General features: G+C 45.8%; 1 protein-coding gene across 8 annotated transcripts in view; it reads left to right on the top strand.

Annotated features, from left to right (window-relative positions):
* Positions 1 to 24,776, top strand: part of ERAP1 (endoplasmic reticulum aminopeptidase 1) — a 1,074,730-nt gene that overhangs the window by 572,443 nt on the left and 477,511 nt on the right. For all 8 annotated transcript variants that reach the window (XM_069627669.1, XM_069627672.1, XM_069627670.1 and 5 more), the window contains one exon: positions 19,209 to 19,288. In XM_069627669.1, the coding sequence (XP_069483770.1) occupies positions 19,209 to 19,288 (80 nt within the window). The remainder of the gene's footprint in view (positions 1 to 19,208; positions 19,289 to 24,776) is intronic.

Here is a 24,776-nt window from a genome sequence, read left to right as displayed (position 1 = left end):
TTGCCACATCACTGTGTGTTTCTTACCTCCCCAACCCCACAAGCCCTCTTCCTGGTTTCCTGTTTGCCTGTCCGCCTCCCAGCACGCCCCAATCCCTGATTGAGCCTTGATGCCATGCTGCTTAACATCGTGGTGTGGTGGAATAACAGCGAGGCAGAGCGTCAGCGCGGCTCACTTTGCTGCAGCCTTCTCCACTGGTAAGGTCTCTGTGCTATCAGAATCCTGCTCACTGTTGCCAAGGTTTGGGGATTTTAGCATTTATTTTTTGAATTTGTATTTTCTTTGCTGCATCACAGCGTGCTTCATACCTTCATACCTCCCCACCCCTAAGCCCTCTTCCTGGTTGCCTGTTCCCCTGCCTGCTTCCCACCCTCCCCTGATAACCGAATTGGGCCTTGGTGTCCCCATTTAAGTCTGGACACCAGGGCAGCCCCTTTGGCTAAGGGTCCCAAGGCAAAGGGAAGCTCCCAAAAAAGCAGCTCCTCCCGTGTTTGCTCATGTTCGCCTGAGAAGCTTGGTGCCATCAACCAGCAGCGACTGACAAAGTAAGTGTGGTCTGGGTGAGGAGTACAGCAATCACTGTATTCCAGCGAAGCTCTACCATTCGTATTACCCCAAGCACACCCGCCTTAGTCACCCAATATATTAGTTTCTCTATCATTGCTGTATGGCAATGTAAGATGTCTCTCTGTTGTCTGCTGAGTCTCAAATGTAGGCGTCCTCTCCAGCTGCCCAATAGTCTCAAATCAAGCTGTTTTTACATTTGCTAATTAGTCCCTAATCTACGTGCCACTGCATTTATTGTTGAATCTAAAATTTCAGGTGCTTTTCTCCATTTATCTAGGTACCCAAATTTGAGCGTTTTATCACTGACTGCTGCTTCAAACCTAGATGTCACTGCATGCATTGTTGAATCCCAAGTCAGGCGTTTTTCTCCATTATTTAGGTACCCCAAGTTTGAGCGGTTTATCACTGACTGCTGTGTTTCGAACCTAGGTGTTATTCAAACAACAAAGAGAGGTAAAGGGATATACAGTCCACAAGCATACCCTTTAGACTAAAGGGATCAACCCTGAATAATTTGAAACACAAAGCTTGTAGTTGTAATTGCTACCTTGCTGGGGAGATTCCTATTCCAGTGCTCTATTAGTTAGCGGCATTAGCAAGAACCATTTCTGACAGACCAATGTCTTTATACAAAAATATACGTATTTTATTTTCAATTGCATACACATATTAAAAACGCCACTTATTGTGTGTAGTGTCTAACAAGTCTTTTAAAGTAAGACAAGAGAAAAAACACACAAACACTATGGTATGTTCAAAACTTTGCCCCCTCATCAATTCAACGTGTTAGTTCAGTTGAGTATGTAAAAAAAGTGTCTTGTGCTGTGCTGATGTTCACACGGGGCCATACCTCAATATACACATCTCACTCAAACTCCTATTTCATCCATTCCATTTTTCATTCACTTTCATAAAATCACTTGACAATCACGCATCATGCCCGACATGTTTCTTTCCGATCTTAATGTCTTGTGTTGAGGACACAGAAATTTTTCAGGGGCTAGCATAAGAGGTTAGTAAAGCATGCACCACAATTCAAAAACATTTTTTCACAAATAAGAAGACCAAAAACCATCGGTTTCTACTACACAACAATCTTTTTGCAATGTCCTTCTTGAAGTTATAATAACTTTCTTAGTCCATGGGTTGTCATTACCCCTTGGTCATAGTACCCGGAAGAAGATGATCTCCTCCTACAAGGAAGCAATGGATAAGACATAGGAATATCAGTAACCTATTCACGCTGCTCAGCTCACAGACAGCTATTGCTAAGTAACAGGAGTCTTGGCTTAGTGTCTAACGACATCATCATACAGTAGAGATACATCTATATTTCTTCAAATTAAGGGCTCATCCCCCTGACGGTGCATATTTTGGTGTCTGGGTCCAGGCTTAAGTATAGTTACCTACAACCTAAGTCTCTATGTTGCCAATTTCCTGGTTTCATCTAATGATGGTGTATTCCTATTATCAAACTTAGGTGTGACGGCATCTATTCTCAAGTACCTGGTTTGGCCATCTCGCCCTCTGTCCAGGTATCGCAGGCCTAGGTGTTTGCGCATTTACTGCTGTGTCCTCATATTGGGTGTCACTCGCTCTGTCCAGTTGCCCCCTAACCTGGGTGTGTCTGCATTTATTGTTTGAGTCCCCATTTTTGGAGTCTCCCCTCTCAGTCCTATCTCTGTTAGGATCCTGCCACTCTTGTGACCCTACTCAACAACCCGGCTGTTTACACTCACTACTGCTGTCTCAAATTTCAGCGCGCTCCCCCATTAACCAACAGTTCCCAGTTATTGCTGTTTTGTGCCTGCTGCTATTGTCTCAATTCTGAGCATCTCTGTGCAACAACCGAGTATCTCAAATCGAGCTGTTCACGCTTGCCGCTCTTAAATCAGATTTCGACACTCTCGCCCGACTGCTGTGTATCCCAGGCCTAGCTATTTAACACTTGCTGCTGTTTTCTGGAATCAGCATTTTGATGTTTACAGATGTGTCTCAGATCTAGCGATCTGTGTGCACTGCTGGCGTGTCAAAATTAGCTAGCTGTCTACACTAGCTGCTGTTTTTTATTTATTTATTTATTATTGTGTTTTTATAATGCGCCTATACAAAGGATGGTGTTTCAAGGCGCAACAAGACAAAATGGGGGGAGGGGAACAGGGATGAAGAAAAACAAAAACAGCCCTACTAGGTCTTGTCATTCGGATCGAGCAAGTGCAGTAACAAGAAGTCGGGGCAGAGGGGCGGGAGGAAGGGAGGTGCCCGTCAGTGCGGAATGCACTAATACTAAGGAGGGAAAGGAGGTGCAGGTAGGCGTGGTGAGGGTGCAGTTGCTCAGGGGGCAGGGGAGGAAAAGGCCCATGGGTTAGGCAAGTGCTAAAGGAAGGCCAGGTGGACAAGTGCAGGGTGAATGCTGAGAGTGCAGAGGAAAGAAGTTCCATGTGATAAGTGCGAGGAATGGAGCTGGATGGGCTCGGGGTCCAGATCCAGCCAGGCCAATGCAGGGGGAGGGAACCCGGTAGGGCAAATGCAGGTTAGTGGGGGAGCCACGTGAGACCAAGTGCATGGGTCGTCTGGTCGAGGCAGGCCTGTTGCCCTGTAAGAATCATAGGGAACCAGGCAGCCAGTCAAAATGAGGCAGAAGAGGGACATTAGCAGGGGAAGGGGGAGAGGGGAGAGGGAAGAAGGAAGAGAAAAGGAGGGTATTGAGAAGCTTCCGTTTGTGCAATTTAGCTGTTAGGACTTGCTGCTGTCATCTCAGATCTGGGCATTCTCTGCCGGTAGCCAGGTATCCCAAATCTATCAAATGAAAGGCAATGCTGTGGTCTCAACTTTGGCTGTTTAAACTTGCTGCCGCTCTCTCAAATGGGGGTACTTTCCCACAAGTCAGGTTTCTCTAGTCAGACAGTTATACCTACTGCCGTTGTCTCTAAATTAGCTGCTTATACGCGCTGCTTTGCCTCGGATCTAGGTGTCTCCACAAACTAATCAGGGTCTCATATCTAGCCTTTCCCACTACCGATAGTTCCCACCTCAGACGCCCCAAGCGCCTAAAACCCGCCCACCTTTGGGCCAGACCCTAACTTGATCATGGCGACCAACGCGCACTCGAGCCGGACACATCAACTAACCAAGATCACCACCTCACACCATTTTCGTGTCCACTGAGAATCACACAATCACATACTGCCACTCACCACATGTCTCCCCACTCACATATAAAAGGAGCCCTTGGTACCCCAGAATACACTGCAGTCCCCCTGCATCCTTCACCCTCGCACCCTCATTATTGAGTCCAGTACCACACCCAGTACACCACAGCCCAGTAAACCCACCCAGAACCACTCACACACGCACACTGTCACACACCTCCCACTCACATACAAGAGGAGCTCTCAGGCACTCCAGAATATACCCAACCCAGCCTACATCCTTCACCCTCATTCTTGAACCCAGTATCACACTCAACCAGAATCACTCACACACACGCTGCCACACACCTTCCCACTCATATACAAGAGGAGCTCTCACACACTCCAGATTACACCCCGTCCGCCCTACACCCTCACACCCTCATTCTTGAACTCACCCTACATGCCGCAGAACCTTTGCACCCCAATGCCTTCCACTCAAAGCCTACACACACACTGACCTAACGGCTCCACCATGCACCCCACACGCTCCCAACAACCAGACCAGAGGAGCTCTCGTGGGCTACCAAGACTCATCCACCACTCCCTACCCCCTTCCAACTACCTCTGCAGACCCGCACTCATCTACAATCCTTTCTTCCCGGCCACCTTTCCAGATAACTTGCAGCCTCCCACAACCTCTCTTAGTGCCCACCCTCCAACTTTCAGACCAGAGGGACACTCTGGTGCACCCAGAATCAACTGAACCCTACACTGTTCTCAGAAACCCCTGACCTCCCACCCTCCACACCTTGCTCTGCCCTTATAGGCGGTAGGCTTTCTCCGAACCACAGCCTTTCACCGCTCATTGTCCAACTCTCAAACCAGAGGAGCCCTCTGGCACTCCAAAAAACACTGCCCCACCGCCAACACAACCCTTGCGCCTACCTTCCAGAACGCACCCTGAACCTCTCTTGCCCCGCTCCTGTCCCTCGTCCCACCAGCCAGAACCCTAGGGACCACCTTGCATGACTTCATCTATCTCTAATACGAGGGCAGCTCCCCTTCAGCCCATATGTCCCATCTCTCCTCCCGCACACATATTTACAACCAGCCCACACCCTCTCCAACTCCACATCCGAGAAATCCTGATGGTGCATCCCTCTCAACAAACATGCCCCGACCTCCCATCCTCCTTATTACATCGACCACCACCAGTAGACTATCCCCAGCCATTCCCTTTCCTTCTCTCATTGCACATATTGCCCTTTCCCAAACCATCACCTCAACCCCCTTTCCCACAGACCCCCAACCTCTCCCACCCTCCTTTAGCACCCAAACGAACAAAACTCGGAGGTAGAGACCGCCCTCTACTCTACATGATTCACCAACCCTGCATTATTTGGCCTGCCTCTCCTTTCCTAGCTCCACTACCACGTCCTCTCTGTCAACCTTGCCTACCACTTCTCTCCTTGAACACAGCCTCTCCCTCCTCTTTATCATGCATCCCGCATCATCTCCCCTTCTCCAATCCTCTGGGTACCATCCAGTAACAGCACCAAGCCCGACACACCCGAATGTCCCAGTTCCTCTCGCCACCCCCAAACCATCCGAACAGATCGCCCATCCTGCACAACTATCGGCTGAAGACATGCGACCGCCCACCCTCTTTCCGGTCCCAAACCACTACTGCCGTGTACGCACCCACCAACGGCATCCCTGACCAACTTTCCATCCAAGTACACTGTATGACCCAAACCACCATCTCCCTGCCACCACCATCATCCTACCAGCCACACTGACCATCCCATCTCTGCCAACCCCGGACACCCAGAAAAACACTGTCTCACAACTCCCCACAAAGCCATCCACCGCTCTATGGCCAAAAACAGACACAGCATCTACGATCTCCTATCCTCCAAGAATCCCGATCTGATCTTTATCACAGAAACCTGGTTCTCGGCCGACCTCAAACCCTTTGCTCACAAAGCATTCCCACCCAACTACGCACTCATCACCCACAACAGTCCCTCTAGAGGAGGGGTATTAGCCATCCTCCACAAACCTCACATCTCTCATCACCACAGAAACACAACCCAGCACACCTAACTGTGATTCCCTTCCAGTCAAACTCTCCCTACTGCCTACTCTCTCACACAGCTTTCTACTCATCTACAGGCCCCCCGCATATGACAGACATTTCACCAACAGTCTATGCGACTCACTAGCGGACCCCATTAGTTACCCACCCTGCACTCACCATACTGGGGGACTTCAATATCTGGTTTGACGTGCCAAACAACTCCATGACCCTGCCCTTGGTCGAAAACCTAGATGCACTCAACCTCACCTAGTATATCACAGGACCCACGCATACAGCTGGCCACACCCTTGATGCCATCTTCAGCTCTCCGACCTCATCTCTATGTCCACCTCCAAACCCCTGATCCGGACTGACCACTCTGTCATACCTTTCTTTCTCTTCACACCGCCGTCACCCCCCAAGGACGTCACTACCCCTTAATCTCAGTTCAAGTGCTGGAACAAGGTCGAGGTACGACCGGACCTGGCAGGGGCATTGCTACACACCCTCCCCTCAGCCACAGATAGACCCTTACCCATAGAGCTCTTAGACACACTCCTTCTCCTAACCCCCTCCAAGCCTGCTCCCTCCTGCATAGGACCTATCCCCAAATGGTTTACCCCTTACCTGAAGACTCTCAAAACCCATAACTGTTCCCTCGCGCGCAAATGGCGAGCCTCCAGAACCCTGCAAAGCTAATCAGTACTCCCCCACCATCACCAAAACTACAAATCACAGCTCTGAAAGGCCAAAAAAGCGTATTTTAATAAAAGGATCTTGGGTTGCTGTAGCAGCAGCAAAGAGCTACACATGATTATCACAGCATTTTTTAACCTTTCCTGCACCACAACCCTGAATGCCTTGTCACAAACGCAACGCAACTCCCTCTCTGAACAGTTCCAAAAAACAGCCCTAGACAAGAAGGCGACCCTCAACGCCAAGCTCTCCAACCTGTCTGCCCACCCGGCCAACACCCGCTCTTCAAGAATCAGCCCTACCCTCTCCACCCCCCGAAAACCCTCTGTTCTGCTCTTTCAACCCTATCTCGAGCGAGAGTTCCTAAAACTGCTTTCCGACAGCCAACCTTCCTCCAGGCTCCCCTCCCAACCCTTGTCCTGCCTCTCTCCTCAAAGAAATCTTCACCTCCACTTGCGTGGGATAACTGCAAAGTCCATTCTCAATGACTCCCTCACCTCTGGCAACTTCCCAGAATCCTTCAAAACTGTGCATGTCAAACTTCTGCTTAAAAACGCATCCCTCAACCCTCTCTTACCAATTAACTATAGGCCCATCTCCAACACCCGATTTCTGCCAATAATCTGGACCGATTGTGCTAGACTCGTTACCCAAGTACTAACTTATGATCTTGATCACTACCATGCAATTATGCACTACGCTATCAGTCCAAGAAATGCCCATGCTTCCTAATCCTACTCATCTGGAAATCCATGAGCAGAACTAGATACCGGGGGCCGTCTAGCACTTATTATTTGCTAATCCCACTAATCTGGGAATGTATTTAGCAGAACTACCTACCCGAAATCTAGCTAGCAGTACTACCAACCCAAGCACTAATAGCACTTATAAACTTGATAATTGCCCTGCAAATATGCACAACGCTATCAGTCCAGGAATGCCTTTACTTGCTAATACTACTCATCTGAAAATCCCTGACCAGAACTATATACCGAGGACCATCTAGCACTTATTTTTTGCTATTCACTACTGTCTGGGAATGTATTTAGCAGAACTACCCCCAGGGCCGGTCTTACACCAGATTGCACCTCAGGCGGGAAGCATCATTGGCGCCCCCCCACCTCAGCGATAAATGCTATTTAAAAAAGGGCTCCTTCATGGTATTTTGTTACATGTATTTGTCAGCTTTTTGGAGTACCAACTTCGGTTGGGTGATACTGTATGCAAATATGTTCTATGTAAAGTGTTTTGATGAAAGCTCTATATAAACAACATATCAATAATGTATTTGCGAAAGTTCCTCACTGAACACCCTGCTGTCGTACAAGACTGAGTCACCTCAGTATAGAATAGAAGAACCCACACCAATCTTTGGAAAAAAACTGTGTATAATGCACGTCAGCTGAGAGGGCAAGTAACTCGCTCACCCACCTGCCTGAAGTGATAGTCAGTAAAAAGGAGTTCGTAAGTGTCAAAAATGTAAAGTAAGAGTGATGCATAGACTCGAGGGGCTCAGCCATCAGCTGGGGCAAGTCCAGATTTAGATCCCACTGCAACTGGATTCATGGTGCCAACACTCCACGTTCTCCCCACCTCTCCTCTCTTCACTTGCTAACTCGTTCGAGCTTCCATTTACATTTTACCTTGTCCTGTCAACCACATCTCTTGTTAAATCTGCTCATTTCTCCCTCTATTCTCTTAAAACTGTTCAATCATTGGTTCGTGCCTCTGTCTTGTACTGCTTCTTCAGTCTTTAGTTTGTGCCCTTCTTGACAGTGATAATTTGGCCAGTACAGTCTTCCTACACACGTGCCTCTGAACGCTGTTTTTCATGCTGCAGCCAGGTCAGTTTCGGGATCCGGTAAATGTTAGCATGTTACACCTTCCCTGAGGTGGATCCTGATAGATGCTAGTGTCACCTTCAGGTTACCATGTCTTGCTCATAAGTTACTCATGCCAGAACTATAGTGTGGAGCCTACATCGATCGACTCTAACCGTTTCTTGGGGGGGTTTATTGTATCCTGTTGAAACAAACACCCCACTAATCTTTGTGAAATCTCTGATCTTATATTATTTAGTACATCTTTAAATGTCTAGTTTTGGTGGTTTGGCTGTTGCCCAGTTGCCCAGTTTTTCTATCTGTTCTTCTGTTGTGTGCTGTCACTTTTGCTTATATTACACTTATATTACTCAGTGTACATATTTTGTTTCTGACTTGCTTTATATTTGTCCTTTGTATAAATGATAAATGTTTTGTTATTTATATAGCACCTTAATCCAAAGCACTGTACAGAGATCATATTTACATACATTTATTATTCCAAACGAAGTTGGTACTCACTGACACACCCTGACACAGTTGAATGCTTTGTCACCACTTCAATCTTTTTTTTGTCACCCTCCATCTAGTTCATGAGGCCACGATACCGGCTATGTCACAACTTACTGAGCATTCTGGGATGTAAGCAGTACAGAAGGCCATTGTGCATTATTGAGCATGCTGTGAAATAAGTTTGGGGAGTCACCAGACCTGTGCACACCCCCTGCTGTATCACACATTGCTTAGCATTATGGGAATGAACAGCACACAAGGTCCCTTTCTGCTATGTCAAAACCTGCTGTGCATTCTAGGATGCAGACAGCTTTGAGCTTAGTAAGCAGCCATGTCAGTCTGCAATGTTACAATTTATGGGACATGCTGGGAACAGGTTCGGGAAGTTATTGCCCATATTGCTATGCAGTTCAAAAACTGACATGCCTATGATAGTATGTTAATTGTTTTGGTAATACATTGTTCACCTTACTAGCTTGCTATGTCACAGTTTACTGATCATTTTGCTGTAGAATCTGTCCTCACATTGCCTGCCTTATCAGAGTTTGGCATTTCAGGAGGTCACTGTGTCTCTGTCGTCAGAAAAGAGGTGGATTAGGTCACAGTTGCTGCCACTGACAGCTTGCTGAGCATGCTGGGAAAGCAGTTCAGATGGTCCCTGCGCCTGCCGTGTTACTGTTTGCTGATGGTTTTGAGAAAGAAACCGTTCGGGCCCTCGCGTTCCAAGAACCTGCTACGAATACATTTCCAGTGACAAGAAAGTGTAATTCTGACTACATTGTTCTGTTGCAATTTAAGATTATGATGTCTAAAAAGAAACAGTTCAGTGGACGTGCAGTGCAAAATAAACTAAGGTGGGGGGGTCTTAGTTTTACATTGTGTGCGTTTTTTCGGTTGTTTTTATTTCTGTGACCCAAAATGCAGAAATTAGAAAGTGCAAACACTAGGGATGTGCGTCTAAAAAGCCCATACGACTGGAGTAGGTCGATTGTGGGTCAGCCACAGTTTGATCTTTAACTCACATGAGGCTGAGCATGTTTCTAAAAATCATCTGCCCCATGGGTCCATCAGCCTGTTTTGAGTGCCTGAAAGTCTGTTCCTACGACTGCTGCTGGTGGCTAAGCAAGTGTCTCCAAACTGCCCCACCCCTCTTGAGGAAGCGCCAGTGGCCACAGACAAAAGAAAATACACTTGTTAATCCTCACACCAGACCCAGTTCCCCTGCCAGAGTGCCGCTCACTGACTTGTGATATCTTAAGAACGCGTGCCATGCTCGGATACATTTATAAACTGCATAGAGTTCTCAATAGGCGTTGCTTTGGGGCACTGTACGTGTATTATATCATGGCCTTTTTTCGTATCAATAAACCAAGCGGTCCTACATAATATATATATTGCCTGTGTACATTACTCAGTAACCACTATTTGGGTGTCACTAAACAATTCAATGGTATCCCCTGAATATGCTTAAATGTGTATTCTGTGTGTAGCGCCCTGTTTCAGAAGGGGGCGGGAGGTGGTCAGGAATCCTTGAAGTGCTCATGGCAAATGGGGCTCAGCCCCTGCATGTGCTCTCTGCCTCAGATCAGGGTTGTGGCATAATTCCCTCAGCAACAGACAAGAGTGCAGCGTCCTCTACAGAGAGATAGTTGGAAGGGTATCCCAGCATGTACCAGAAGCTGGATGCCGTGGCACAGCCCCAGAGAATGTTTTGATAAATAATGACTAGCCTTTTCTACAAACCCCCGGGGTGTTGGTGTATAATGCGCGCTATTGCGCCTCCTTGCTCATGTCGCTTCGAACAAGCATTGAAGTATGCTCAGGAGTGCCGAGTCACTCACCACCCTCTTTAGGCTTCCATTGTAAGCCTCACCCACAAGCTGCCATGGTGCCACTTTGAGCAGTGGATTGCTCGATTCATGCTTAAGAAAGAGAGCAGGTCCATTAACCCCCATGATAAAATCTTACTTACTGACACTGTATATGCCAAATGTCAATCTTGGCAGTGGCCCGGGCACAAGGGTGGCTTCTGGGCTCCTCCTGAGTTCTGCCCAGTCTGAGCGGCTGGGCCTTGATCCTGATTCTGGTAATTAAGTTCGACTGACACAGGTCACAGGGCAGGCTGCCAGCTCAATCAATCAACCCCCTCCTGTGTCACTGCAGCGCGCTGAAGGAGGGCACGTGCGGCCAAGCCTGGGGCCTGGCACCACCCGCGGAAGTGAAAGCAATTTATGTTGCTATTTGCTGCCTGAGGAAGCTAGGCTAGTGCTAGCAACATAAAAATCAACATTGTGTGGTGCCTGGCTTTGCAGGAGCACCGTGAGCACGAAATTCAAATGCAGACAGACATCGTATAATATGCTTGCATACTATTCTACTGCTCAGCCAGACTGGGTCTGGGGAAGTGAAATGAGTCAATAAAAATGCACTCAAGTCCACAACCGTATTCATTTATTTTTTCACTAACTTTTTTTTTTAATGCGACTGGACAGACTCTTGGACTGCAGGTGCGGCGCCCCCTGGAGGTTGACACGTCAGGCAGCCGCCTGCACTGCCTGACACAAAGACCGGCCCTGTACCCGTCAGGAAATCTATTTAGCATAACTACCAACCAAGGGCGTCTCTAGCACCTATGCTGCAATGACATGAGTTGGGACAGATCTGCTTGTCACCGCCCATCAGTCTTCACCAAAGCAATTGACCCAAAGAGACACAGGGCGGACCTTAGCCTAACAACCCAAAGGGAGATACCATCCCCTCGACAGGCACTGGACGCTCATCAGGGAACAAGGTCCCCTCGGAAAGCACACAGAAACTCAAACACACCATTATGCTAACTCTTTTCTCTGCACCAACAAACAATAGAATGCAGCTATACCCCTCGATCGATTCAGCATAGCTGCACGCATACTTATACACCTCCACGATCACCTCAACAGTCTTTAGAATGCAGCTATACCCTACAAAATCGACCTACCTGCACACATAATCTCTTTCCCAAACTCCAGCGCCGCCAGAATGCCGACACCCAAGTCCATTTGGCCTTGCTGCACCCATTCTACTGATCTCACACCAACCACTGCACCACACCTAGCACTAGTATGCAGTTACACACCACTTAATCCAGACTGGCTGCACACATGCCGAGTGCACCCAAGCACGTTTTACTGCATTCCTCGCTCCACTGACCTGGATTTCGGTCCCTGAGGGTTTTCAACCCACAGCGCTTTGGAATCATACCAATTGTAAAAGACGCTATACAAATGCCCAATAACGTAACATATTATTATGGCATTTATTGAGCGCAGACTTAGCTTCGAGAAGCAACAGAGCGCTTTACATAGTTATACAACAATACAGATACATAACGGAGCACCTTTCAGAGGTAACAACAGAAGAGATATACAGCAGGTGATGGGATACAGAGGGGCACAGAAGAGGGGTACAGCTGTACCTTGTGGCGGGGAGGAGAGGGGCAGGTGGCGTCTAGCGAGTCAGCTGGCTCGAGGTGCAATGTGATGGCCTAGGTGTTGAGGTGGAGAGATTCCTTGAAGCAGTGGGTTTTGAGTTATTTTCTGAATTGTAGGAGCGTGGGGGTGAGTCTGACGCTGACTGGGAGTCTTGGGACACAGGCAGAGAAGGCTGGTTTTCTGGTCCTTTCTTTTTTGCAGCAGCAGATTTCAAGTCTGCACGTGCCCTGGCTTCTGGTGTCTGCCAGAGATGTTGAGTTTCTCCGCAAGGTAGCTGGGTGACTTGAGGGCAACTGCCTTACAGATGATTCAGCAAGACTTGAAAGTGATCTGTATCTGCAGTGGGAGCCAGTGAAGGTTGATGGGGGCCGGGCTGATGTGGTCGTATCTGCCTAGTCCCTTGATAAGCGTGCAGCCACGTGTAGGACTTCTAAGGGGCACAAGGGAGGACAATGGCAGGCCTTCGAGGAGGGCATTGCCCTGATCCAGGTGGGATCGATGCAGTGCTTGAACGGTGAATCTAAAGCTGTCCAGTGGGAGAAAGAGCTTGACTTTCCACAGGAGGGAGAGCTGATATCAAGCTGTCTGAGTTTTCTAAGCTATGTGTGTTTTGAAGGATAGGTGTTTGTCGATGTGGAACTCAAGGGACTTCGCATAGGAGGTGAGCTCAGGTGTGAAGCCCTCAGAGTTCATGGATGATAGCCAGGATTCTCCCCAGACAGGTTGTCCTCGCACGACTATAGCCTTGCAGATTGACTGTCTTTGCTCCTTTGTGAGGGCAGGTAACACCCTCCCAAGAGAGAAGGTCACTCCACAGGAAGCCGTCATGAGAACAGGAATCCAAAAACACATCCATTCTCAAAAGAAGTAGCCTCACACCAGGGTGTGCTTCATATCAAAAGGTCTTTGATTCTATTGCAAAGAGAAGAGGGTGGGTAGACAGAAGGAGCTGTTTACATTTAGAGAAAGGTTCCACCATCTTGTTTCTCTCTGCCTCTATCTTTCCTTCCTGTCCCCTCCATTTGATGTAGCACAAATCACTTTGTGTATGATGTCAAAAGGCCAAGCCCACTTGTTCCAAGAAAAGGAATTGGACATCTAAGCAGGATAGCTTTAGTCCAATCACATGAGGGCTTTTGCCTTTAAAAGATGAGGTCTCCAACCACTTCTTTGAATCATCTCTGGACTTCAAACCGCCAAGAAGATCTCGTTAGACCCTGTTCACGGCAGAAGCAAGCTCTGCCCCCTAACCATCCCAGGGACCATTGGGGTGAACTGCTTCTGCTGAAACAAGACCTGCATCTCTGCCACACCACTGCCCTGGACCTCACTGTGTCGAAGGTGTGTGCCAGCCTGCTATAGGTTTGGGAGACAGAGAAAATGCCCCATCTTGTCCTTGAGACCCTGGAAGGGCACTTGCAGCTCCTGAGAGTCAAGACAGCCATGTTCCTGCCATTTGGCAGTGAAACGGCTCTGAACCATGATTTGAGCGTGTTTGACCCAGTTCGAACCATATAACCCCTGTGAGCTGCCTTTGGCACTCTGACATTGGAATCACAGTTCCACCTATATGAACCAGTTTTCTGCTGCAACCGGCCATCTACAGCCCGTTGTTTCCTCGGCTCAAGCAAAGAAGTGTTGCTGTACTTGCATCGCTCGAAACCGCAGTTCAAACAGCAAGCCTCTTCATCGACGATCAAGTCGTTGACCAAACTGTCCCTGGTCTTCTCTCCAAACCGTGTCCTCCGAGCCCTCGCATTGAACCAACTCTCATGCACACATTGTCTCTAGCTCGACCACAATCGAACGGCAAACGCCACACCGAACCTGGGGATCCTCGTGATCCACATCACTTGAGTAACTCTTTGAGCTGCAGCTTTCTTCAGTTCGGGGTCGCCTCGACATCTGCTTGTCTCTGGATGGCTGCAACTGCCACATCTACAACTGATTTGAACTCCCGAACAGCGCTGAGAAGCCTGGATCACCATTGTCTAAAATGCCAAGACATGGCAAAAGGTATTATTGCCTGATAACTGCCCCATGGTCCATTGTGTGCCCTAGAGACTTGCTAGGTCACATTATTCCCTTTTTGCAACACAAAAACATATCCTTTTTGAACAATGTGTTTTTTATTGCCTTTTCCCTCCCTGCCTCATTACCAAGATTGTTGCATCTTGATATCTTGCATTTTCTGTGTTGTTTCTACAACAGTGTTTTTATTTTTTGTAGTGTATTCTATTTAGCTATTGATGCATATGGTGTGTTAAACTAAAGTATATATATTTATATAGAACATTGATGGATATTCCATTATTTTGGATTGTTATACTTCGCTATTTGGGTTGCTACTGAACCACATTTGCACCACTATTGAGAGTATAGCTTTCCCTTGGCTCACGTTACCACAAAAGGCAAAGAAGGTACATCCCTTAACTGTGCTTGTTTTACCTTTATGATTGTGTTAGCTCTTGGTTTGTAGAAGTGTGAGGGCTGAGTAGGCGCCTTAGCCTCTACTCATCCTTGTACTCCTGCAGGAAAGAAGTCAGTTTGTCACAGATTCTGCTACCAAAAACACAAATTAGATTCTAGAATGTACCTCTATTTTAGGGGTCACATTTTTTTTTCTGGTAGACACTTAAGCTTATGTGTTCCAGCCTATGGCATTTTTTTAGATTTGTTTCCTTTAAGCATTTTTGTGTTTTCTAGTTTATACATTTCTGTAATCACATATAAGTGGGCTTTGCATGCTTAACAGGTCACTGTTTTGAAATGTATTTGATGTTTTTGACGAGCAGGTCCAGCCAGGTTCAGATGCATAAACGCTAAAGGGTCAACTTACAAAATGGACCAGAGTCTTTCCCGGGCTTTGTATTTTGTATGCAAGGGTACCATTCAGTGATGTGTGGCTCAGATGCTCCTTAAGGCTCGGCCTGCAAAACTAATAAAAATAATGACTGACCTAGATAAATAATAACAACAATAAGACATAGGTTTAAGATTTACAATTGTATCATATCTGACCTAGAATTGGTTCTGAAGGAGCATTCAATGTGATCTGAGCATCTCATCTTTTCCTCCACCACCAAACTTGTATTCGAGTCAGTATGGCTCGGAAAACCAATAAAAGGCCCCATAATTGGCCAATGAGAGGGCACGCTGTTAGGCTCCGCCAGTCACCGCAGCCAGCAGGACTCTCATCACGGAAGTGCAGCGCTGACATCTCTGCCACCTGCACCACTCTCCTTTTTCTCAGGCCGCACCTGACAATCAGTGCAGCGCTCCCACTCATTATAGCCAGCGCTGCTGAGGGGGCACCCCGAAGCTCGAAAGCACGGGCAAGTAACCTGGGGAGCAAGAAGGGCACAGGGGTATGGGCAGAACACAGGTGCAGACACATGGTCAGCTCCTTACCCCTCTATCCTCCTCAGCTACAAAGAAACAGACAGGATGAGGGCACTACAAAGGGGATAAGCATATTAACATGTGCTGCACACACACAACAAGTAAGCAGGAAGGCAGGAAGTAATAACAGATGACCAACAATGGTCACCATGACGTGCTAACTGCAGTCGGCGCCAGCCGGCTGGGGGCACGGAAAGCCACCCCCACACACATGCAGTGCCTAGGGGTATTTTTGCCAGGATATAAGGAGCTGCTTGGGCAGCAAGAATCGCAACCTTTGTGCTCCGTACGGATCACCACGAGTCATCTGCGTACGCAGAGGACTTTTTCTTTTCCTAAGAATCCACCCACCCTAAAAAAGGGGAGAAGAAAAGAAATACAGGGCCACGAACGGGGCTCACGTCGTGGGAAGAGGAAGGCAGCACGGGCCAGAGGGCACAAACCTGGACAAAGTGTACATTATGTATGATATGGTTATTATTATGACTTTTCTGTTGTGTAATATTATCTATTGTACAATACAAAAACACAGTCTTTTTATTGCCAACACTTACACAATGTTTCAGTAACCATTGGGGAAACACTTCTTGCATGGGCCACACCTGACAGATGCTGCCTGAGCACCATAAATCCCCAAACCCCTCCCGCTCCTTAAGTTAATGGGTTGGGGCGGAGCCTGACGGCTCAGTCTTTGCTAGGCCGCAGATGGCAGATGCGGCCCAGCTTCTCCCCTTGAAACACTGGCCGCCTTTATTACTTTTTTATGTGCCGCTGTTAGGCAAGATTGTATGCAGTACCCTTTGGGTGCACTATAACAACCCTGACCTCCTGGCAATAGGAACCCAAACTTTGGTATACGTCTGTACTACACAGGTTGGTAGCGTGTTCAGCAGTCAGGCTTATCTCAAGAGGGGTCAATATGAGCTGTAGGGGAGTTACACAGAGATTCACAGTGACAAGTATTCAAATAAACTCTTACACACAAGGTTTCTTGATTAAAATATATGTATTTATTTATCAGTCAGTTAGAATAAGCCTTCTTCAGAAGGGCAATATAACAGTAACACTCAAATACACTTAAAAAATAAACACTCTTAAGGTTTCTAAATCAGTAAGTACCCATTTGGAATGGTCCACAGACACTACCTACACCCTCAGGTGACTTCAATAGTTAGGGTGCTGGGGACATTAGTATATCAGTGTTGCATTTAGAATCAGATTTTGCAATATGTCAAAGGAAAAAGATTATTAGAGCAAAACAAGAGATCACACAAATATTCTGAAGCAGGTAAGTACTTTTGGTAACCCCCAATGCAAAGTTAGTTAACCCCTTCCTGGAAGGAAGACACAACAACTAAGCAGAGGAGAGAAGAGTCATTCAGGGAGCCAGGCCAGCCAAAGTTAACAAAAGTCAAGGTGAACTGAAGCACTTCTTGAAGGTAAGTATAAGTCTTGCACAATGTTTTAGAAGTCTTTGTAGAATAAGAAGAAATTCAAAGTAGGGCCACAAGCTAATTAGGCTTGTGAGGTAAAGAAGCTGTTGGCAACTCTACAGGGGCAACCAAGACAAGTTTCCAACGACGACAAGCAAGGTGGCACAACAAGAGGTAAGTTCTCTCAGACTTTAAAGTACCTTTAGGTTGAAGAAAAGTGCAGCAGGTGACTTCTGTTCCTGTGCAGCTCTGCAGATCCTGGTGTTCCTGGGCCTCAGTCGTGGGGACAAGAGGGAGGACTTTTGGGGACCACTGCACTACAATGGGACGGTCACCGTTCGCAACCGGCAATCTTCAAACAAGTGGCACTTCAATGTTTCAGCTCCTCGCGTCTACCGCAAATAGCAACACTGCGGTTCCGAGAGATGGGCTTTCCTTGCATCTGGGGTCCCGCACTCTGTTGATTGGGCTCAGGCTCGGTCAGTCCTGCTTCCTGGGAGTATAGAGGATCTTCCTGGAGCTCTTGGCCAGCTTAAAAGCAACGCACACGATCTGGTGTTTCGGTTCCAGCAGCGACTGCATTGAAATTTCAACCAACTCCGAGAGGATGTCCATGTGGCTTACTTTGGAGTTGATTGGTCCCACCATCTCAAAGGGAGAAGTCCTTGTAAGGGCTTCTCTGTCGATACGAATTTGGAGTTTCAGCACAGCAGCAGGGCTTCACCAGACAAACCAAGGATCCAGGAGTTGCAGCAGGTGTCCTCTTCAAGTTCTTCTTCGGATTCCTTTGTCCAGTGGTCGACTCTGTCTTCCAAGCCAAAAAGCCTCGCCTTTTATGCAGGTTTCTCCCATTCATTCCAGCCTAGCTGTCAGTCAACCAGCAGGGTGACTGTCTTTGCCGGACAGCCAACCCGCCAATCACCTAAGAGTGCATTCCTGTCTCCTAGGAGATTAAGCACAGGGAGTTTCGGGCATCTCCCTCGCTTCCTGCCCCCGCCAGACACCCTGGAGCCAGAGGCAGGCTTGACTCGTGAATCATGCCAAAGGCAAAATGAACAAAGGGACCAAACCTGGTTTGGCGCGCAGAGTAAATCTCAAGAAGGACCTTTCCACAAAGAAATAGTGAAAAAAGAAGGCCGGGACCATTTTGAAAAAAATGGCGCCTTTGGGTGCTTTACTGTAGCTGCGAACGCAGCCCGCGGTAAATGCACACCACAGTAGTTAAAAGTAAACCACTGCCACCAGCCATTCAGTGAGGAAAGGGTAACGTAAAATTGTTACATGAGAAGCTAGACAAAAGGGATACTAAGTAACCCCTCCAGCACCCTATTGTAAGATAGTGTGTGCTGGGTCTAGAATGTTACAATTACAATATAAGTAAAGTCCATTTCACTTCACTGCTCTTGGAAACAGTAGTTTATCCAAGAGAAGGTGTTTAAAGCTTTGGGAAATCTTAAAGACTTCCCTGTGCCACTGCACTGAAGGTGCTGTGTGACACAATGTAAAAGACGATGCCTATGGAGTTTGTCAGACTCCACAACCAAAAGAGAGACAGTGTTCAAAATTACATTAAAATACATGAGAGAGTGGGGAAAAGGGTCTCACTCTATACAGGTTAAAAATTCCAAGTCCTCAAAATCCAGCAAAGTTGCTGGGGTCTCTAAGGTAGAGAGGAAATGGCACATTTCTGAGAATTCTTCTGACAGCCGCCCATGACAGACGCAGCCCGGCTGTTTGTGAAGTCCCGCCCCTCCCTCCACATTACATTTGTACGTAGTTGTTTTACCCCACATTTGACCGGCTCATAATTGGTTCTTAAACCTCGTCCTCGTCTATATCTGGAGTTATGGGCTTTAAACCTCGATAAGTGCCTTCACTACACATGGGCCTTTAACTCGGTCATCAGGGCTCGTTACTCACATTATGTCCCTCCCCACTATATCTATAAAGTTCAATTGCTGCCTCTTCCACCTCTGTCTGCAGGTGGTTTCCTAACACATCTTCTTGCTGTAGCTGTACAGAATCATGAAACACATTTTAAAAAAGAAATATATGTTTATATTATTCACAATATTGTTTTTTTTTTTTTGCAGCTACCTATGGCATGTTCCATTAACTTACACAACAAGCAACTCTTATGCTGTTAACAGATTTTTGCTGAAAACAAAAACGGGTACAGTAAATTCTTTGTTTAACATGACTGCATTTTTTTATCGTTTTTTTGTTATTTCTGTGAAATTGACTTGTAATCATTTTTATTTTACGCGAAGGAGGATAAAAAACTTGGCACGTGGTACCGAAGATTACCATAACGGGACTGGGAAGTTTGCCTAGTGGTAAATGTGGAGAAGAAGGGGAGACGAAGGGTTGAAAATAGTAATTCTTTGAATGAGAATGAAAGATTCAAGAGGAAGATGGGGGGAGGAAGTTGGCACTGGCAAGACATGGAAGAAAGTTAATGATAAAATATACATTATACCTCATTATTAAAAATCAACATAGATGGAAACAAGATCCGAGTGGCCAAAGAAGTAAAACCTCTAGGTTTTTATCTCGACGCCACCCTAAATCTACATAAACAGGCGAACGCTACGGCCTCAGCCACAGCATACACCGGGAAACTAATCGGGGCATGCAAACCCCTGCTCTGTAAGGAAAGCTGCATTACACTGGCCAGAGCATTAATACTGTCCAACCTGAATTATTGCAATGGACTATTTGGGAGCCAGTAAATATGTGCTCAATAAACTACAAACCCTGCAAAACAATGCTCTCAGATCAGCTTTGAGCATCTCAAGAAGAGCTCACATATCCGAAACAAGCAGACAATATAAATGGCTATCAACCAAGGACAAGATCAACTCAAAACTATGTCCCTCGCCTATAAAGCACTGAACCATGCGGCCCCCACCGTACTTAACAGAGAAGTTCAAATTAAATCCATCTACCCGTGCCACTAGGTCAACTAATACTCGGTCTAATAGTCCCAATATATAAACTACACAAATCTGGTGGGACTAGATTCCTGGTCCTGGCTGCCCAGCTGTCGAACTTGTTCCTTCTATCCTTAAAAAGATATAAGTCTTTTGCTAACTTCAGAAGTAACTCTTCAAATGGATAACCGAGTAGGATTAATTTCTAATACTCCTTTCCGCCACTCCACCTCCAAGCCGAACCCTTGACTGCTAAACCTGAAGAACGTAGTATCTTTAGTACTGCTCATGCTGTAACTCTGTAATTATGACCTTTACTTCTGTAATCTGTATTTAGATATCATCTGTATGTCTGTAACCCCTGCAACCGTCGAAAGCGCCCAGATACCCTCGGGTTAAGGTGCGCTATAGAAATAAATAAAACAAACAAACAAAAATGAATACATATTGGCACTTTGATACAGTGTTAATAGCAAAGAATATAGAGCCATAATGTCACATCCTTAAGCTCCCACCCACAGCTTTCCTTGCTGGCTTCTTAACCCAGGCCTCAGTGACTCAGTGATACCTGCTGGACGTGAGCGACTTTGCCGAGTGTGCTGAACCAGCAGTGACAGAGTAGAGACACTGGCTCCTTGTCACTCAGGAGACTGGTCATCTTGAATGGCAGCTACATTTTGGGATGCCACTTACAATGTCTCAGAGGGGGAAAAGAATAGTTTTCAGCCCCAGCCATGCTCAACAAATCTTCAGGACAAAGGGCACTTCTCCGTCATGGACGAGTGGCACTTTGAAGCCCTTCACAAGGAAGTAGATACGTAAGAAAGGATAGTGATGTTGATAGAATCCATGGAGGCTCAAGTGACGAGTGAAGGGTATTGAGAAAGAGCTCCAGGTAATGGCTGATCAATTGAATGCATTGGAAGTGAAACTGAGAGTAATGGCAGCTGGGGTGCAGAATGTCCACAGATTTCCAAGAATAAGCGCTGGGAGTTATAGTACTTCTCAATATGAAAATGCAGAAAAGTGAGAACTGTGGGGGGCAGGAAATAGTTATGTCATGTTTGTCCCAAAGACAGAGGATGAAACGAATTTTCATGCTTCCATGTGGGGAGAGACAATTTGGAGATATTTAGCATTGAGAGCATTTCAGCTGCTTTTTGGAATGTGATGCATTTGAAGCCGGTGGAGAATGGTACAGTAATGATAGTGCCCTGTGGCTCACATGAAAGAGAGGACATATTGAGGCACCAGTTTTCATGGAACTGTGCATAGCTGTGAGTCAATTGTTTTTCTTCACTGCTTTGAGCACCAAGACCATGATGAAGTTGAAAAAACGTTTGAGACTGGGAAAGAGCTACTGACTCTGGGGATGGCTATGTTAGTTTGTCACCCAGCGAAGATAACACACCAGGGGATATGATTTATTTTCTTTGACCAGAGGTGGCTATGTTGTTTTTGAATGAGGCTATTGGAAGATTGGGTCTCGGGAGGGTATGCAACATTTTGGCAACATGATGCAGCTTGGGACATTAAAGTATGGCGGGATATTTCCCCAATTGCATATTCTGTAATTGCCATGGGATGTGTATTTCTGCAGAGGTTATGCGATTGATCTAGGTGGGACACAATTGATTCCGTGTTGTACCCCGGACATTCATTCCTTGGTCCTCTCCATGTTTTTAGTTAGTTTCACCCAGTGCTCCAGATTTTGTGGTGGGAGTATGTTACTCCCTATTTTTAAACTTTGAGAGTAAATGTGATTTCAAGAGAGGAAAAATGACTTTTCGCCTTTGTAAGAGAGTATAACGTATGTGACATCCAGCCGACGTGTGCAAGAACTGTATGGAAATCATTACCATGACATAATACACCTTTCATTATTTCTCTAAGGTCTGGCCATTTGATCACTCCTGTATATATTTAAATGTTGAAAACACAAAAACCTAGTCAATTACATAGTAAAGCAAACACTAATTGTATTGTTTGTTTTGAGGTTCTATAGCAAAATTGTCTTTTGATGTTTCATGAAAGTCCTCATTTCCTGGAACTATTACTACCTAATGGTATGCCAATGTCATGATACAACAGTGCAGAGAGGCAAGGACTCCATGCTACATTTTATACCTAATCTCATGGTGAAATGGTTATTTATATAGTGCTTTTGGCAAAGCTATGTACATAGAAAATATTTATCACAATTATCACCAAACTGAAGTTGGTACTCTCGACCTTGAAAGGATGGAAGGCTAAATTGGCTGTGCCAGGATTCGAACCTGCAACCTACAGATCAGGCACAAATCGCAGCAACGAGTGCTCAACCAGCTGAGCAATCTTATTGGCTGACCTCTTTTAGAGGTCGGTAAACTGACAATCAACTGAGGTATAATAATCATACTGCCTAGATGTTGGACAAATCATGTTTGAAGCGCTACATAAAGTTAAATACCTATCTGGATTATCACAGGGACAGGTTTTGCTGAGTTTCTATTTCAATTATAAATGTAACTTTCACTTGTTTGTTTTTGAGCAGCACTTTCGCTTCCTGGACAGTCTGGTTTTGGATGTTTTAATTGTAGTCTTGAAGTTTTGAGAGGCTATAACACCTGTGATTGGTGTAATGTCAAACACTCACCCTTGAGCAAACTCTGCGGCCACTGACCATTTATAGTAATGTACCCCATTGACTGCAAAGTTGAATGGATGTAAACTAGACCGTGCATACTCATTATTTTACACATTGTTTTTATAATTAGTGTCAATTAAATGATATGTGTACACATAATCTGCCTCTGCATGATCATGTACACAGTACAGCAACTCTGAAAAATACAATTGTGCAACACTGGTTTGCTTTCACTGGAAAGAAACCATCATTTGTTACAAAAGATTAATTCTCAGTTGCAACTCAAGTTTTTCCATCTTATTTCTACAATCCTAAAATGCTAGGAAAATAAATATGCACACTGCTTCGTTTGCTCCATGAGCCTGCAACACTTTTGTGACTCATATCAGGTGGCCTTGCCAAGAGCACTGAACACATTCATATTGTTCAGACATGCCATACTGAATTCATCAATGTTAACAAGGATCTAGCTAGCCAACCTCTCAAAGATGGTTAGTGTGTTCTTTATCCCAGAGTCCATATGTCTAACTTGAATCTGTACCTTTGGTGTGGAGAATGTGTACCTCTGTGAAACTTCATATTTTGAGTCGGAGCTGCCGGCCTTAAGCACCAGTATCAGTGGACTAGACCTGGGATGTTTTGAGGGCTCAATCACTCTAGGGACTGGCATCCTGTCTATACTATTCTTTTACAGGTATGCTGTGCCCGACATGGATGCCATGCGCACACCTATCTTTTAGGCCTGCTCTCAGGGAGAACAAATCAAAGAACCGATGCAGTAACTGTCAGCAGTTCCCTTGCTCTTCCAGTGGTTGTTAGGAAGAAGTTTACATTTCTTCATTTATCTGCTTTCCATCATTCAGGTCATACTTTAGGGGTCTTGTTGAACCTTTGAAAATGCCCATTGACCCCTGGATGAAAATAGGTAGAGCCTGTTTAGATCACTTTTTCATGTAGGTGGTCATGAATTTAGTCACCATTTTAGACCCAATCTTCTTGGGGAATCCAATTAAGGCGTCTGGTTTCGCGAAGCATTAATAATAACAGGCTTTCATCTTTCTGAATATTGAGCTAACTCTGGGTGCTTCCCTTTACAGATAGTATCTCTCCTTCTGTGTCTGTTGTAAAAAGTCCCAAATCCCGTGTCTTTGAGAAATGGACCGCTTGCCAGTACTGGATTTTTCCTCTTTCTTTCATTTAACCTACTGGGTAGATGCCACTAACCTTACCTTGTTTTCTGATTTTGTAGTCCTTTCAGAAATGTAAGCTTTGTGTTACGATGGGAGTAGTTATGGGCAGCACCTTGATATATTTTCTTTTTTTTAAAAAAAAGTTTATTTTGAAAAACAGTAGATAGACACACCAAATTCAATATTGAAAAGACGTTCATAATGTACTGCCAAGCATATACAGTGTGGTTCAGCCCCCACTTGAGAGTACACAGAGCTGCAATCAAATAACTCCCATGCAGTCCGGTTACCCCTCTCCTCCATCTATCCCAGAAGGATAGCTCAGGGGCAACGTGCTTGCCTTGGAAGCAAGACGACGCGGAGCAACACAGGTTCGATCCCCGGGTCCGCACTTAGAAACCTCTGGGTATTAAGCGTGTTATAAATCCCCAATTATAAATTATAAATCTATGAAGTCTGCTGATTAACGTCCTCATCTTGTTCTACTTGCAATAAATACACCTGCAGTGGGTTCCAAACATCTACCTTGATATAGTTACTGCTTTACTACAGGTGTATTCTTCATTTGTGCCCTCGGGCTGACATATCAGTCATCTGCTTTTGTCAGATCTCTTTGATCAGGTTGTAATTGCCCGTGTATTGGTGTAGCTCTTGAAGAATGTTCTCAGATTATGCTCAGTTGCAATTATATTAACCAATTCTCTCATACATGTGAACCCTGATAATTTGAATACAGTCATATTTATTTATTTTATTTATTTGTTACACGCTGGAACAACGTCCATGGGCATAGAAGCGCGGTAGTAAAGAATTAACTCAAGTCATCAATTGGTTTGGGTTGATTCCATCGAATCGAATTGGCTGAATGTGATCTGGTTGAGTTTTTTCTCGAATTGCCCGCAAATATATGTG

This window comes from Ambystoma mexicanum, chromosome 6p (genome assembly GCF_040938575.1).
Source record: "Ambystoma mexicanum isolate Mex_15411 chromosome 6p, UKY_AmexF1_1, whole genome shotgun sequence".
Lineage (NCBI taxonomy): Eukaryota > Metazoa > Chordata > Amphibia > Caudata > Ambystomatidae > Ambystoma > Ambystoma mexicanum.
Note: the sequence above shows the minus strand (reverse complement) of the source record. Positions and strands in the feature narration are given on the sequence as shown.